Here is a 15,980-nt window from a genome sequence, read left to right as displayed (position 1 = left end):
GCACGTGACCGCGGCAGCGTTGCTGGGGCGGGGCCTCACCGCGCAGGCGCCGCCGGGAGGGCGTGCCCTACCGCAGGGCCCGCCCCCGCAGGTGACGCCACCGCGCGCGCCCGCCCCACCTCTCGCGCGACGTCACGCGGCCGGGCCGGGCGGTGGCGGCGCGCGGGGATGGAGCGGCCGCCGCTCGGCCGGTGAGTGACCGACGGACCGCGGGATCGGGATCGGGAACGGGATCGGGAACGGGAACGGGAACGGGGCGGGAGAACACCTGGAACCGAGGGACGGTCGAGGGGACCCCGCCCGACCGGCCCCGCGTGCGCCCATCGCGAGCGCCTCATCCACCCCCAGACCCGCCGCTCGGCCGGGCTGTCTCTCACCGCCCCCGCTCCTGCGGCCGGTTTAGGACTCTCTGTCCGGTCGCGGCCCCGCCGCCCTGCTCGCCCCGTTCCGCGCCGTCGTCCGGGACGCAGGGCCCGGGCTTCGCGGGGCGATGTCTGGCCCGGCGGTGGCGAGTGGCGCCCTCGGCCCCTGCCGTGGCCCCCGCGACCGCCCCGGTCCCCGCGGCCCCCACAGCCCCCTGGGCCCTCCCGGGGGCGGCCCCACGCACGTGTGGCCTGTGCCGGAGGTTCGCAAGGCACCGCCTCGGCCCTCGCGTTGGTTTGGGGCGGGCTGAGGCGTGTGTTCGCTTCACTGATTCCTGCTCGCCTTGGCTGTCTTTGATGAGATGGTTAAGACATGAATTATTTCACGGCGAGCTCAGAATTTGCCGGCTTAAAAGCAGATTGTCAGTGACAGGCCTTTAAAGTAAAGAGCTTAAGGGGTAAAGCAGCAGCTTCGAAGCTTTATGAGTGCTAAAATTCACGAGACTTGGAGCTGACACTCTGTTTGTGACTTGTGTGCAGCTGCTGTTACTGGAGACACGGAAGTACCTGGTGTGCATTAGTCACAAATGCGGTGGCCAGCAAAACTCCCATGGTGGGTGGAAGCATTGCTTTCACTAAAAAACTCTATCAATAGGGAAACTTAATGAGGCTTCTTGGTGGGTAGGAGGTGTAAAGGTCTGAACTGAAGGTACAAAGGTCTGAGTCGAAGTCTAGGGGAGGGGGAGGCAGAAGAAGGTAATGTAACTCCCACTGCATCAGTAAACAGTGTCCATCATCCACAAACCTTAAAATCAGGTGTTTCTGCAGGTTGTAAGCCCTTAGTAACAGTTCAGGCTACTGGTGTGGTCACTGAAGTAGTGATGCCTTGACCTGAGCCAGTGTCACTGGGTTCTCCTCAGCCCAGGGAGTAAGTGCTGCTGTCCCTGATGCTCACCACTGATTCTGTCTTACTCAAGATTAACATGTGGCAGGTGACTCCATTTTTGGTCATGATCCTTCTCTTAGGGTAAATTCTTGGTCCATCTGGAAGTGTCTAGAGGCACGGAAGGCCCGGTGAGTAGGTGTACTCACTGGAAGGGCTGTTTCTGTCTTGATCCCGGGGGAGCTCTTCCCTCTCTTGTCTGGGGACAGTGGCGCTCCCCAGCTTGCAGGGTTTGTGCTGCTCAGCAGCTCTGCAGCCACATAGGGTTCTGGCACCAAATGAACAAGTTTGTTGGAGCTTTGTGTACACTGTGTCCAGTTCTGTTGCCTGATAAACCCATCCAGCTGGTCTGGAAGCCATCCAAAGTATGGAAGCAAACTGAAGATGGAGAAAGATCTACTTTGTGTGGAATTTGCTTTAGAAAGAAATTGGAACTTCAGGTTTCCATAAAGTCTGGGGTTTCCCTCCTCCATTTACCACATAAAATTTACCACATTTACCACATTTCTGAGTTTGGTTTTCCAAGCAGTTTTGTGTCATAGTTTGAGCTGTCTCGCATCTTATTTAATCACAGCTGAAGTTCCTGTAATTAAAACCTATGTCTAATTCAGATACAAAATAGAAATCATTGGAAGTCTACAGATTTTGTTTCCCTGTGTTTAGAGAGGTGCATTCTGCAGGAAATGGGTTGTATCTAGTGAGTCAGCTCCTCCACTGCTTGGGTGAATGGCCTGTGCCTGACTGTGAGCTAGCAACTGTGGCTGCTCTGGAGTCAGGCAAACCTTGTGTTAGTGTTTTCTCTGGTCTTTCTGAGAATTGTTTTGAACCATTCAAAAAGACTTGGTGTGATAATATCTTGGGCTTGGTTTCTAGGAATTTTTGCTTAGAGCTCTGGAGGAGGAGTCTTCCCTTTCCACTGGCTTCCCCAGCACGTTTACTGGTGTGGCATGTTCTCCTCAGGTGGTTCTGTAGCTGTCTGCCAGTGAGAGCTGGGTTTTGGCACCTGAATTCACCAAGTGCAAGGTGTTTCTCAGGTGAGCTGGCTGGTTGGCTGCCTCTTGATAGACCTGGAGTCTCCTCACCCCTGAAGTAGAGGGAGAGGGTTTCGCCGTGCCTGTCCCCTAAGGCCTGATACAGCTGGTTGCTGTAGCACACTGAATGCTGCTTGGCACAGAGGTTGCGCACTCTCCGTGGGGGATGGAGCTCCTGTGGACTTGAGCTCTCTGGGGCCAGCAACAGGGTGGTCTCTCAACAGAAAGACTTGTAAAAATGGTGTATAGGCAATGAACCTTGTGTGGCCCAGGTGACATCAAGAGGTCCCTTCCAAGGTCAGCAAATCTGTGAACTCGGCACAATGTTTCCTAGAGGATAAACTGACATCCCTAGAAAGAGTGAAGATGGCTGAATGAAATGGAACATGAAGGTGGCAGTCTAGACATGCATTTTCTGCACTTCTAGAAACTCAGTATTCTGTTGTGATTAAATACTGAAAATACTTAACTCCCCTAAGCAGTTGAGACCCTGGATATTGTTACAGCACAATGAGCTGATTGTTTGGGCTTGAATTTAAGCTCCAAATTCTCAAAATTGTTCTTCCAGCCAAGCTGTTAAGGAAAAAAGAAAGAAGAAAACAATTAATTGTGTAGAGTTAAATATATTTTTGCAAAATGTAATGTCTTCATACTTTCAGAAACATTTAATGGTAATGCAGATCTAGTTGACCCTTTTTATTTATAAACTCATGTACCAAAAATACAAAACGCTTCTATCAAAACAAGATTGAGAACTTTGATTTGGAAGCTAGATCTGACATACCATGTGAAATGCAAACACAGAACAGGAGGTCTCTGCACCAAAAACGTTTACGTTTTATTAACTTAAATCCAGACCTGAAAAGTTCAGAAGTTTGCCAACACTCTGGAACATTTATGCCAGGCAGGTACCCTCCAAGTATGTACTTTATGTGCATGCTGTGTTGGGGCTTCCATCACACTCTGTGTTGGTCCCCGTTTTGGACAGTGGCTTAATTCTTTAGTCTGACACTGGTCACACAGGCACTCCTGTGGCAAAATACTCAGTGAACATCAAGGCATCTGGTGAGCTGGGAAGGTTTGTCTGACTCAGGGCAATCTGTGATGTGATATGGTGTTGCATGCTCTGATATGATCAAACTTTATTTGAATGCTTAGAGGATTTCCCTCCTTGAGATAATTTATTAGGTTAAAGTAGTCACAGTATGAGGTAACTTCAGAGGCTGCTTCTGATTTTAAATATGTCAAAGCTAGCAGAAACCCAGTTTTTCATATGAGTTAATTCTTTTCTCTGAAGGGGACCCTGAATATGTGTGCTGTTTTATTGTTTATCAGGTATTAATGGCGTTTCTTATTATGCTTGTTAATTTTGGCAGGTCTTTCTCCTCTTCAAAGAAGCTTTGTTGCCAAGATTTACTCTGAAAATGACCTACAGTACCTACTGCAGATGCCTGCAAGTGTAGAAGCTGATAAATCATATCATCTTTCCTCCCCTGACTTTCCTGTTTCCTCTGGAATTTATACTTCTAATTTTTTTTAAAGTTAGACGTCTGTTGATGACATTTGGATTACAACTGTGAGCATACCTATGCAAAGAGACAAGCTACCCTGAGCACTTTTGAGGTATGTATGCCTGCTCTGACTTAGAACACATGGAAGGGAAGGCCATCTGATTAGGGCAAAGAGAGCTCTAGGTGTACATATTCTAGATTTAGGCTAATGTGCACTCTTTTGCACGGTTTTAGCAGCAGAATATACGTGTACACAGTGAGGCTGTAGGAGCACCAGAATACCCAGCTGGCATTGTATGGAGGGTGACCTTGGTTGAACCTACTGTGGGAGTACTCAAAAGATTGTATTTAGAAAAACTGTATCCACTGCTCACCCATTCAGTTCCTAAATACCACCATGGTCTGCAGAAATTTTCTTCTTCAAAACGTATGTGTCATTGAAATGCGCCTGGGAGGCCATGGTGGTTGCTCTATTTGCTTAGGTAAAGCACTCACGTGAAGTTACAGAGTATTTGCCCTGAATTTGGAAGCATCTGGAATGAAGGTTAGGAAAGAAGGATATTTTGCTTGCCTTCCTGTGGACAGGTGCTGGCACAGTGGTCTCTGCTCCCGGAAAGGAGCAGTCTCATTAGACAATATGCCTGTGATGTACAAGACACAAGCAGAGCTGGGTGGGATTTGCCTTGGTGCTGTGCAGGTTTGTCCCACTCAGGTAACAAGAGATGGACAGCCTTGGCTGTTTCCACAGCATAGAAAGTAACCAGTATGCACGGTTTTATTTTCCTTTTCCTAAAGCGTCCTTTGGAGGCTTTTAGCTGTCTATGCATATTCTAAACCTGCAATGAGGAAGCTGGCTAACTGCCTCTGTATGGGCTTAGAAGAGGCTGGTGTGCACTGATAACATCTTTTCCTTCCGTAAACTACTTGGACTCCTTATCCCTTCTGTGATGTAGATGCCAGCGTTCCAGAGCAGTGGCAGTGGCAGTTTTGTCAGTTAATGGTGGGTTACAGTGAAAGGCAGCCAAACACACACCTCTCTGGCTTCCAGAAGAGACATTCATTAGTGGGTTTAGTTTAAAAAGGAAAACTAGTGCTGCAAGTAGCTACCTGACTGAATCATTCATCATGCACAGTTGCCATATAGGATATATTTAGCAGACAACATGCATGCTTTTGTTGATAAGCTCCAGTGATTCAGGCTGAGATGATACTAGAGGGACACAAATCTGACCTACCTCCCTGTCTGGCTTAAAACAGCCTGATAGTGTTCCTGTAACAGGAAGGCAGAATGGGCTGTGTTGCAGTGCAAGTCTGAACTGTGATGGGCAGCGAAGTGCAGTGGTTGGGAAGGGGATCCCTTTCATGCGCTGCGGGAACTCCTCCATCATTCGCCTGCAAGCAGAGCTGAGGCCAGGGATTGGCATCTTGGTGAGATTCTCTGTTATGAGTGGACAGAAGTTGGTGTAGCACACTTTAAATGTGTTTCTCAGTCTGCCTGGACAGTGTTATTTGGCTGTGGCAGTGTGCAAAAGCAGCATTGGGCAGAAAGGAGGAGCATTGTTTGCTGTAAGCTGCTTTCATAGAAGCTGTAGGAACACACTAGGAGTGGTTTGCTGAGTTACCCATTGCCACCTTATTGGTGCTTTATGCAGTGTACCAGGCATGTGGATTCTGCAACCCAACTTGGTGCGAATTTGGTGAATTTCAGTATATTTTGGATTTGTGTGAGCTGATGATGTCCTTAACAAATCCCATAGTGGCCTTCAATACTAAAGCTATTGACTATTATTTTCCTGGAAGCCAGTTGCCATGGTGATTATCCTGAAGGCAAATAAATGTGTTTTTCATGGTTCCCAGTTTTACTAGTTTTGAGCAAAAGGACTGTGGCCTTTTCTGGGATCACTGGAAATGCTGCACCCATAGCACTCCATGTTTGTAAATTCACTGCCCGCTGAACAAGCATTTCATGCTTTAGTGGGTCACAGTCATAAGGGGTAGTGTCACTTGTCTGTGAGAAGCAGTGAGTGTCCTTGCTGTGATCCTGAGGTTGAATAGCAGTTAAAATGGGAGAAATGAACACAAAGCGGCTTTGGGTCAGAATCTGTTAAGACTGAGCTTAGCTCATTCAGGCCAGTGATGACTGACTGACTTAGGAAGGCAAAATCTCTATTGGTGAAAGCCAGTCCCTCCTAGGTGCATGGGGCTGTGGTCCTTCCCTGTGGTGGCTTTCAGCTGGGGTAGCCTCTAGCTCTGGTTGCTACTGATTTATATTAAATGCTTTGTGGAGGAAGATATTCTGCATGTGTGAGCCTTTGCATAACAGAAGAACTTGGCTATGCATTGGATACCTGTGAGAAGTTTGACTGCCTGGGCTGCAGAGCATCCTGTGGTAAGAGGAGCAGAGAGGGAGGCTGTGTCAGTGGGTGCTTGCTGTTCTGCAGAGCAGTTCCTGTGCTGGCCATGCTTTTGCTGTGGGAGTTAGTTCTCAGCTGGTTTGTTGTGCTGAAAGTTTTGGTTCTGGTTTACTGAAGTGCTTTAAATGCTTCTGGTGTAATCCCAGTCTGTGGGAGAAGTACAGGGTCCAGTACTGTACAATCTCTTTATTAATAATATATTAATAGGGCCAGGTGAAGAATTTTGTAGGTGATGCAAGATGAGACATTAATAGACCTGAGGATAGTACTGCCATTCAGAGGCACCTGGATAGGCCTGAGGAATAGGCAGGCAGGAACCTCATGAGGTTCAATGAAGGGAAAGAGGAAGCTCTGCACCTGGGGAGGACCCACCTGGTATAGCTGGTTTTCTGTAACCACCCATGTACTGAAATTCCTATCATGTACCTGTACTGGGAGCCTGACCAGCTGCAAAGCTGCTCTGCAGCTAGCAAACGGGTGTTCTGGCAGAAACCCAAGTTGCACAGCAGCTCTGTAAGGAGCCATTAACTTGTGTCTTGCTTTTGGCTCTGATTATAAGCCCACACCTTCTCAGTGGTAGTTGAAATTCAGCATTATTTCAAATAAGATTGCTCCCTTCTTATGCTGCTTTGAGTAAAGATTTGTGGATTTTTTAATGTGGACTTTACCATGAATGTGGGAAGAAACATTATGATTTTGGCTGAGGTTTTAAATGCATGACTACTTGTTTCCCATTGGCAACAAAGTAGTCAAGCCCAATTGCTTTATACCAAATTACTGCCTCTGTGCAGCTGGATGTGGAGGTGGATATTGAAGAGCAGCATATTTGTGAGTGGCTGCTTTGCTGTGCTGTGTTTGTGCAGTTTGTGTGTGTGTGTGTGTCTAAAATGCATGATAAGATCTAAGAGAAGAAAAGAACCATAGATATGCATCAGTATTTTTATTGCAAAAGTCCAAAAAGTGAGCAAAGCAGGGAATTCACAAGTCTATGTGGTAGCAGTTGATGGATGGTTGACATGGGTCCTGTTCCAAAAGATGCTGCTCTGAGGGGATAGGGAGTTGTGGCTGTGCTGGGCTGGTTCCTTGGCACCTGGAAAGAGGCCTGGCAGCATGTCTGTGTGCTGCAGGGCAGGTGCCCATGGTTCTGCTCACACAGTGTCTGTGAGATATACAGGCCAGGCTGATGCTGTTCCTACTTGTTAGGGTACATAGGAATGCAATTATATTGTTCCTTGTCTTAAGCTCTGCTTGAGTCTACCTGGGACTGGGAGAAGTGGCTGTAATGAATCAAGTCAAAAGCACCTTATGCACGTCTCCTGTTTCTGTTGACAGCTGATAGCAGGTTTTTAACATTGAGAACAGGTAACAAGGTGTGGGTGGGGGTAGTCTTTTACTGATAGGTCCTCCCAGCCTCATACAAGTGCTGACTGAAGGACTTCAAGCAGTGTTTGATGGGTAACCTGAACATCTTGTTTGTAGTCCTGCAGGGAGGAATGTGCTAATGCTTGATTAGAAAAGGACCCGTAAAAAAACTGGCCCCAGATTAAGGCCACTACTGTTATACTGATACAATTTTTTTAAAGAGTCACACTTAAGTAAAAGCTCCCTAGACTCGCAGTCTTGAAAAAGGATCAGGAAGGAGAGTTTTCTTCTGAAGAGCAGGATGAGGCTGTCAGTGGTTGAGCAGCATCAACAGTCAGAATAGCAATGACTATTGACTTCTGGTCAGAATTTATCTGTTTATCAGATCTGTGTCGCATTTTAAACAATACTGGTAGAAAGAGCTGGTTTTGAGTCATCAGGGGGACTATTTTACCACTATGTGTGAGGTTAGTTCTACTTCTTTCATGAGTCATTGTAAATATACTTTCCAAGGGCTAAAAGCACATGTTAAAATCACACATAGTGTGGGGTGTGGGTTGGTGGTAGATTATATCTTTCTTTACAAGCCTGCTAATTTAACTTGTTTTAACCCCCTTACAACTGCAAGCCTGGAATAAACCTTTCTTTTAGAACTAGAGTTGCTAAATCTTGCCAGCATCTCTCCGGCATTATCGCAGGTAATTCTGCTAGGAGGTAAAATGAGAGGCCATCTCTTCTTTTCTTTGTATTACTAGCATGCTTAGACGTCTCTCTTTAATGCCAGAAATAGGTGTAGTATAACCTTTTGTCTTCCCTTGGAAGTGGAATGAAAATACCTGTATTTCCACTTTATGGTTCACTTGTTCCTGACATTTGAGTCAGCTTTGACACACAGAAGGTGGCACTGTCTCTTGGCAGACAGCAGTGAGGAGATAAGAGCAGCTTTGATCTCTCCCCTCCACCCCTTCCTCTCCTGAAAAGATCCTGCTGAAATTCTTGCCATGGCCTAGTACTGTTGCATTTTTCCAGAGACTGAAGAATCAGATCCAGATAATGCAGATGTTAATAGGAGAAGTTAATAGTAGGAGTGCAACTGACCACTAAAATATTTGCTTCAAGGAATTAAATCCATTCTTTTCTTTGTGGAAGACACATTGTTTTGAATATTTGCTTAACACTTCTTCAATCTTTTCCTTTGGGGAGGAAGTTTCTCTGTTTGCAAAATGCAGTATTTGAACTGTAGAAGTGAAATCACTTGTATTCTGATGAGTCCTTGCTGAAGCTCACGTGAGTTCCTGTTTCTGCAGCTGTTATGGCCATAGCATCAGATAGGAGGTTTTTGATAACACCATCTGGGAGTAATTGTGCACCCTGTCTGTCTACTTCATCTCTTTAACCTTATTCCAAAGTTGTTATAACTGAGTCTATGGTCAGATTTGTCCCTCAGTCCTGTCTTCCTTCAAATCAGAGTTATTTTCTTTTGTATTGTTTCATATCACAGCCGTGGAAATACCTGTGCCTACAGAAGCTAAAATTGAATGCCATGCTGTGGTTCTGAAAATGAGCCCCTGGGGACAAAAGAGGTTGGAAATGTCTTAAATTGCCATTTCTGTTGTACTTCTTGTGTTGTGAAAGGACAGCTTCAGATCTCTGCTTGGACTGTGGCTGGAGATGTCCCTTCAGTGTTCTTCGGTGAAGCCCTGAGTTCAGAGCATGCACTTGGCTGGTTTTTAGAACACGGTAATAGGGATGCAACATTTTTCCCTTTTGCAAAAAGCAGAGGTGTTTTAGAGGAAATGCTGCTGTTTGGCTTAAGTTCAGTTTGGTTTTGAGGAAGAGTGGGTGAGGATGTCAGTTTTCTGAAACAGGCCACTAAATTAAGTGAAAGTGTCAACTGTCAGCCTTCCTGTGGCAGACCACACAGTTTTGAATTGCAGGGTTCCTCTTGAGCCTAGTAAAGCAGGCTGTCTTTATAATAATTCTTCATCCACTTTGTTTTTCTTCTAAAATCCCTGCAGACTGCACTGTTAGTGTTGTCTCCCAAATTTTAAATATGTTCATGAAAAAAGTCAAGAAAATGTACATGATATATGTAGTTGTCAATGTCAACTAATCAGAAGATTCTAGTTAAATTTTTCTTGAACATTCATTTAGCTTTCTTGAAGCACTGTTTTTATATAATGTGATGGAAAATAGCCTATATGTAGCCTTTTCCAGAAAATAATGTTTTTAAGTGGTTTGAGTAGGTTCCAGTTACATTGCTGTACACTGTTCGTAAATGAATCTGAAGCTATCAACAGGAGAAATCATGGAAGTATAACATTAACCTTATAAGAGCAAATATTAAGTTTGGTTCTCTGCTGTAAAAGTGTCACATGACCTTCAGGCAGCTTCTTGATCTTCTGTGGGGGGGGTTGCCTGAAAACTAGGGAAATAATAATAATTCAACATAATGTAGGAGCATTCGAAGGGTGAATTCACAGACTGCTCACACGTTATGGTAATATAAACCTAGAAATACTTTATGTAGCTAAGGAATTCATCAAGGATGAAGTTCTGCTGAGCTGTGGAACCAGCAGCATTGCCCCACAGTCAGACTCCATGGCACACCAGCTCTAGATGCAGCGGTGCAGTTGAGAAAGGCTTCTGATAAATAAGCAGGTCACCAGCTATAGAAACACAGCTGAAACATTTTGCTTTGGTTTTCACATGAGATTTTGACATATCACAAACACAGAATGATGATGTATTGGTACCTCTGCCTGGTTAGTAATTTTGGAGAAGTCTTGATCTTTACTTTCATAGCTTTGATTCAAACAGTGTAACCACTGAGTTACTGAATGTTCAGAGAGGGGTGGAAAAGATGTCAGGAGTAGAAAAGATGTCAGTGGCAATCGGTTGTACTCCAAAGCAGCAGAACCATTTCTGAAAACCAGTCACTCAACTTTAGGCCACTTTGAGCTATTATTACTCAAATAAACATGGACAATTGCCTCATCTTTGGTGATGTTGTCTGTGGTTCTTAGATGTGAACTTCTACTTTGCAGAAGAGCCAGCAGTCTTTATTCTACATTCAGAGCAATGAGCAAGCAATACTTCCTATAGGGAGGGCATCAATAGTGTAAAGGTTGCCCACAAGTGTTATTGAAGGTACTTGATTCTGATGTAGGTGTACTCAGGAAGATGTTTATTAAAAAGAAATTGAAAGGAGAAAGGGATCTGTCACTCACTAAGGTAGTGTTTGGTATATGCTCTGTGAGTGACGTTTATAAGTGAAGTTTTCTCTTATCTACAGAATTAATATTTGAGCTTTCAGGAACATAAACTGTATACCTTAGTTCTGCTGGTCAGCAGTATTAAATATAAAGTTATAGGAGCTGTTTCAACATGATGTGGAGCTGAGAAGAGGCTGATGTTGAAAGATCACCTTCTGGTATGTCTAAGCATGCTGCCCTTGCACACGTGAACCATTAATGGATATAGTAATAGAAATGGTGAACTCTTTTTGGTGTGCCAAAGCATAAAATCTGCTGATGAAACCTTTGAAGTTGCTATTTGTTAATGTGTTTGGATATGCATGGGAAAAAGTGACTCCCTCCCTCCCCACCACTGCGTCAGAGAGGAGGAGGACATTAGGGGATCTGCTCTCACTCCTTTCTCCTTGTAACATACTCACCTCTAGCAAACAAGTGCCTGGACTGTGTAGAGCTATTTTAGTCTTGTGAGGATTTTAGGAGAAACATTTCACGTTTTGCATGGGATCACACATAATGCCATTTTTGTCCCTGAATATCTTAAAAATCATGTAACTCATATCTAAAGACACTGCCAGCCTTTTCCTTTAACAGTGCTATCAGCTATACTCCCTTTCTGGTCTTGGCCTGGGGAGGGTCTTTGTGTATCTATATCTCGTGTTTCTGGCTTTTCTTTCAGACTTCGGTAGAATTCAAAAAAATATTTTCTTGGGTGAATTTTGGAGGAGGAGGATGATGAAGAATTATGTATGTAAAACTGTAGGTATCTTTTCCATTAAAGATAGTATAGAATTGTTTTCTGTTTTCTTTCTGCCTGTATTCTACCATTTACCTAAGGTATTTGTATTTAATTAATTCTTGTATGTCTTCTTCTTCCATTCTGGCCCAAATTCTCCACTCAGACTTTTTCAAAATTGTTCTATTGTAATAGCTAAATATATACATTTCTCTAGATATTGGGTAGTCATGTTACTATCCCGTTTTCTTAAGTCAAATTACTTACTCTGTTACTGGTGTCTTCCTCTTTAAATGTTTTCCAGATGACAGCCCCCTTGAATTTCACACCCATTCTGGTTTCTCATGAGTTCTTTTTTGTGATAGAATTAGTTGTTAACGCACCCAGAGCTTTCTCTCCTTATTTGCACTGCTGAGCAATGATGCTTTTAAAATATCTTAATCCTCCTTTGGATATAAATCACTTGCTAGGGTTCCCAGTTCCTGTAACAGGTGGCTTTCCAGTGTGTGACTGTTGCTTCTTTAGTCTTTCTTGCTAAACTGTTTGCCTGGATACAAACTCCATTTTGGGATGGGTTGCTGAAAATAATCTGGGATTTCTCAAACTAAGCTGGGCTTTTTCTTAGCAAAAATCGTTTCTATTCTGAAACAACTGAAAAGTGCTTTTCTTTTACCAAATAGGATGAGTGGGAAGCATCTCCTTCCTAAGATCCCTGCTAACTGTGATGACACTCCATAGCGAGCTGTTAAATTGACCTGTTTATGAAATAAAAGGAATGTGAGGATTATCTAGCTAACTGTACTTCAGCATCTTTATTATTAAGGGTTCATGGTGTTCTTATACGGCATAAGAGAAAGGTATTTGAAATACTCTATGAGAAGGCAGAATTTTTCCTCTTTCCTTTCCTTGAAAATAATTTTTCTCCCCCATTTCTGCAGTCCTGTACTGTTTGTTTCTGTAACAAGTACTTCAGCTGCAGATAAGTAATCTCTAAACTGGTTTTCAGTGGTAGCTTCAGAGTTCACTTTGTTTACAAAGAACTGATTTTGAAGGGAATTAATTAAACTGATTAATTTAAAGTAAACTTTCACTTGAATAAAGTCTAAAATCAGAGGGGCAGAAGTATTTTCAGACTTGTCAAATTTTTTGAAATGTTCATGTTACAAAGTATTTGATAAAGAAAAAAAGAAAAGGGAAAGAGTGGGAAGAATTGTCAAAAAACATCAAAGCCAAGATGATGGCTACGCTTTGTAAGTGCATGGAAGTGAAGGAATTTTGATTAGCCCCATGCAATAGTTTCTCAAAGTTCAGAAGAAAATGGAGCTTCTGAGAGCAAATGGGAGTTTTGGTGGTGTGTCAGTCAGGGCTGTGATTCACATGAGGGACAGTACAGGTAGTTTTGGTGCTAATGCCTCTTAGTGCCCACCTGTGGGCACTTTGGGACACAGACTCTGAACTATGGCAGCCAAAAGCAGCTGCTGATCTGCAGGTCCTGTAATGCTGTAGGTCATCCTGTAGTGCTGTAGGTCATGTCTCTGAAGACCTTGCTGACAAAAGCTCTTACAGTTACTATGAATAAAAAATAACATTAAAACTTTAAAAAAAAGTAGACAAATAGTGTGACTGAAGTTCTGTTAGTGACACCTCGTGTGACCAGTACTTCACACATTGTATTAGTTCTCCACTAAGATTGTTTAGAAATGGATTTTCTTCTATAGGAAGATATTTTTCAAAAATGTGTTCATTCTTTTTTTCCAAGTTCCTAAGATTTGCTGTCATCACTTTCTTCATATTCTAGCATCCCACTTCAGTGGATCAGAGTAACCCTTTCTTCCTTTCTCTCTGTCTTGGAGGTGGGAATCCGCTGTGGAGTAAAACAGTCAAAATATCCCTTTAGTGCAGAGTTCTTGGGGTGTTCATCTGAAGAATAGTGTGCTCCCTGTTTTCAAGAGCTGTTTTCAAAGATGATCATTGAGTTAATGATCATCTTTGGAAAATCTGGGTGATCTGGCTGTGTTTCAGACTAGTCCTTGAGGCTGCCTAGAGAAGTGTGGTTACCGTGTCTGGTCTCAGCTTTGCTCTTGTCATCTCCTAGCAAGGACCTGGCCTTTGGGTCTTTTGCAGAAATGGAGAGGCAGGAGCTGCCAGGGGACAGCAGCTGCCTGTGCAATGAGCTGTGGCAGGTGCAAGAGTGTCCAAATGCCCACAGCTTTTACCTCCTGTGAGGTGAACACCAGAGCCAGCTGTTTGACCTGGGCTGGGAGCATGGAGAATGACTAAACAGGAGAAGAAAATAAAATCTACATGGGGCAGGTTGGAGCCCTAGCATCTTCCTCTGCTTTTGGCCTGTGCTGGTGGCCATAAACCCCAACATAAAATGCTCCTTCACAAGAACTTCTTGATTAACTCTGTAAGATTCAGTTTTAACTTCAGTAATATTTTTATCCCTTCAGTTATTTGAAAGAGTTTAAAACAGGACAGCTTCCAGGGGAGCTTGCATTTCAATGGAAAAAAAATTACTAAAAAAAAAAAAATTTAAATTTGGAATCATGCTCTTTCTTTGCTGTTTATGTATATCTTTCCTCCAGTTTTCAGTATTGTATCTCATACCCAATTTCTCTTGCAGTTCTGTTCAGTGGAGGGACTGCTGTGGGTCAGCCATGCTAAAGGGCAAATGATGGAGGCAAGTACAAGTTTATCCTTTCACTATTATCTCATGTTGATTTTGCCAGTTTTTCCTTTTGAACTGTTTTGTTTCCCAGGGCTCCTGGGAAATAATTGCACAAATGAAGGGCTGTATTAGAATGTTCTGGGATATAATAATGTAGTAACATCTGCTCAGTTGGCTGTATATGTAATTGTGAATTTGTTCCTGATGTAGTGTATTCTTGTACAAATAAGAAATGTATGTTTTTGAACTTTATGGTATAAAGTATTGTTTCCTCCCACTAACAGAATATAAAGGTGGTTGTAAGTAGAGAAAACAAAAGTGACCACAAAAGTTGAATCCTAATGCAAATAAGTGTGCTAAATAATTTTGAAGATTCACAATTCTTCACACTTAGAGTATTCTTTTCCACAGCAGTAGATACTAGAACAAATAAATACTTGTAAGGATCTTCATACCAGATGTGTAATTTGCAAAGCTCATTTCAGGCTCACAACAGACTCATCCTGTGGAAATAGAAGTAGGAGATGACTACAAAGCTCCCATTAGGAACCTCTGAGAGGCTATATAATTTCAGAAATATGTTGCAGAATGGTCATATCTTGTTTGTGAGCTCACTGTGAGCTGGTTTGTTTCAGGTTGGTTTGTAAACTGCCATAGGGTTAATTTAAGCAGGGTAATTTTTTCTTGCAGATAATGCGTGGAATTCCAGTTAGATTTAGGTGGTGTTCTTTAAGACCAGCATCATTGCCAGTGATAATGTGAATAGAGATCCTGGCTGGAGAGTTTACCCATCATCTTAGATAAGAACTGCAGTTCTTCAGTGAGTCCTGACTGAAAATAAATGCTGAGTGAATTAGCTAAAATGAAAAAGGCAGTTATGGGTCAGCTGTCAGGTTTGTATTTTATACGCCAAATAGTTTTTGGGCTCTTGCTTTTTTAGATGGTGAGTTTTGTTCACTGAATCATTTGGTCTGTTGGTTTTTGTGATTTTTTTGTCCTAAAACATAAATTGAGTGCAGACCTGTAGTCTAACTTTCTGCAAAACCTGTTGCCTGAAGGGGAAAAAAAAAGATTAAGAAAGAGGAAGCTCAAAAGCCAAAGCACACTACTAGACAGAAAGGCACTTTAATTCATTTAAGATAGTGTTAAGTATGTAGGTATGTTGTTGGCACATCTTTTTTTCTTCTGCCACACAATTGCTGCATGAATGTGGGTAAATATATTTTTCTTGGATGTAGTTTATTCCTTTGCATTTAATGTGTTACTGATTAAACTGGCCGGTATATTTACACTCAATGCTTATAGCATCTTCAAAGCACAGAGATAAAATCCTGCATGATTCCAGTGTTCTGCTTTCTGTAAGTACTGAGTTTCTTCTTCCCTCCAACTAATAGCAGTGACACTTGAGAAAAAGAAAGAGAGAGGTAGCTCTTCTGATATTTTTGGATGGCAATTTGGAAAGCATTTTGGAATATCTGTTTAACCCATTGTGTTAGGCTTCAGATGCACAAAATCTAGAGCACTCCAGTTGTAAACTCAATGCATTCTGTTTCTGCAGCTGTTCTAGCATAGAAATGAACACTCTCAAATCCCAAATATGCTGAGTTTCAAATAATACTTTTCTAAAGCACAGACTGCTTTCTGCCAAGATTGAGGTAGACCTTTGTGAGCTGATTTCTGTATTTATAGAAGCCTA

The 15,980-nt window shown here is 43.1% G+C and overlaps 1 protein-coding gene across 7 annotated transcripts in view; it reads left to right on the top strand.

Moving 5' to 3' along the window:
* The first annotated feature begins 60 nt into the window (after positions 1–60).
* The window catches only part of TMCC1 (transmembrane and coiled-coil domain family 1), a 74,808-nt gene continuing 58,888 nt past the window's right edge, over positions 61–15,980 (top strand). For 4 of the 7 annotated variants that reach the window (XM_077184715.1, XM_077184712.1, XM_054640121.2 and 1 more), the window contains exons 1-3: positions 61–191; positions 3,713–3,959; positions 14,240–14,296. In XM_077184715.1, coding sequence (XP_077040830.1) covers positions 14,288–14,296 — 9 coding nt within the window. In that variant the 5' untranslated portion in view covers positions 61–191; positions 3,713–3,959; positions 14,240–14,287. Of the gene's footprint in view, positions 192–468; positions 976–2,191; positions 2,340–3,712; positions 3,960–11,556; positions 11,637–14,239; positions 14,297–15,980 lie in introns of those variants that run through there. The other 3 variants (XM_077184713.1, XM_077184711.1, XM_077184710.1) reach the window with 3 other exon arrangements.

The sequence above is a fragment of the Agelaius phoeniceus genome, chromosome 11 (assembly GCF_051311805.1).
Source record: "Agelaius phoeniceus isolate bAgePho1 chromosome 11, bAgePho1.hap1, whole genome shotgun sequence".
In the NCBI taxonomy this organism is placed as follows: Eukaryota; Metazoa; Chordata; class Aves; order Passeriformes; family Icteridae; genus Agelaius; species Agelaius phoeniceus.
This window is presented reverse-complemented; position numbering and strand designations above follow the sequence as displayed.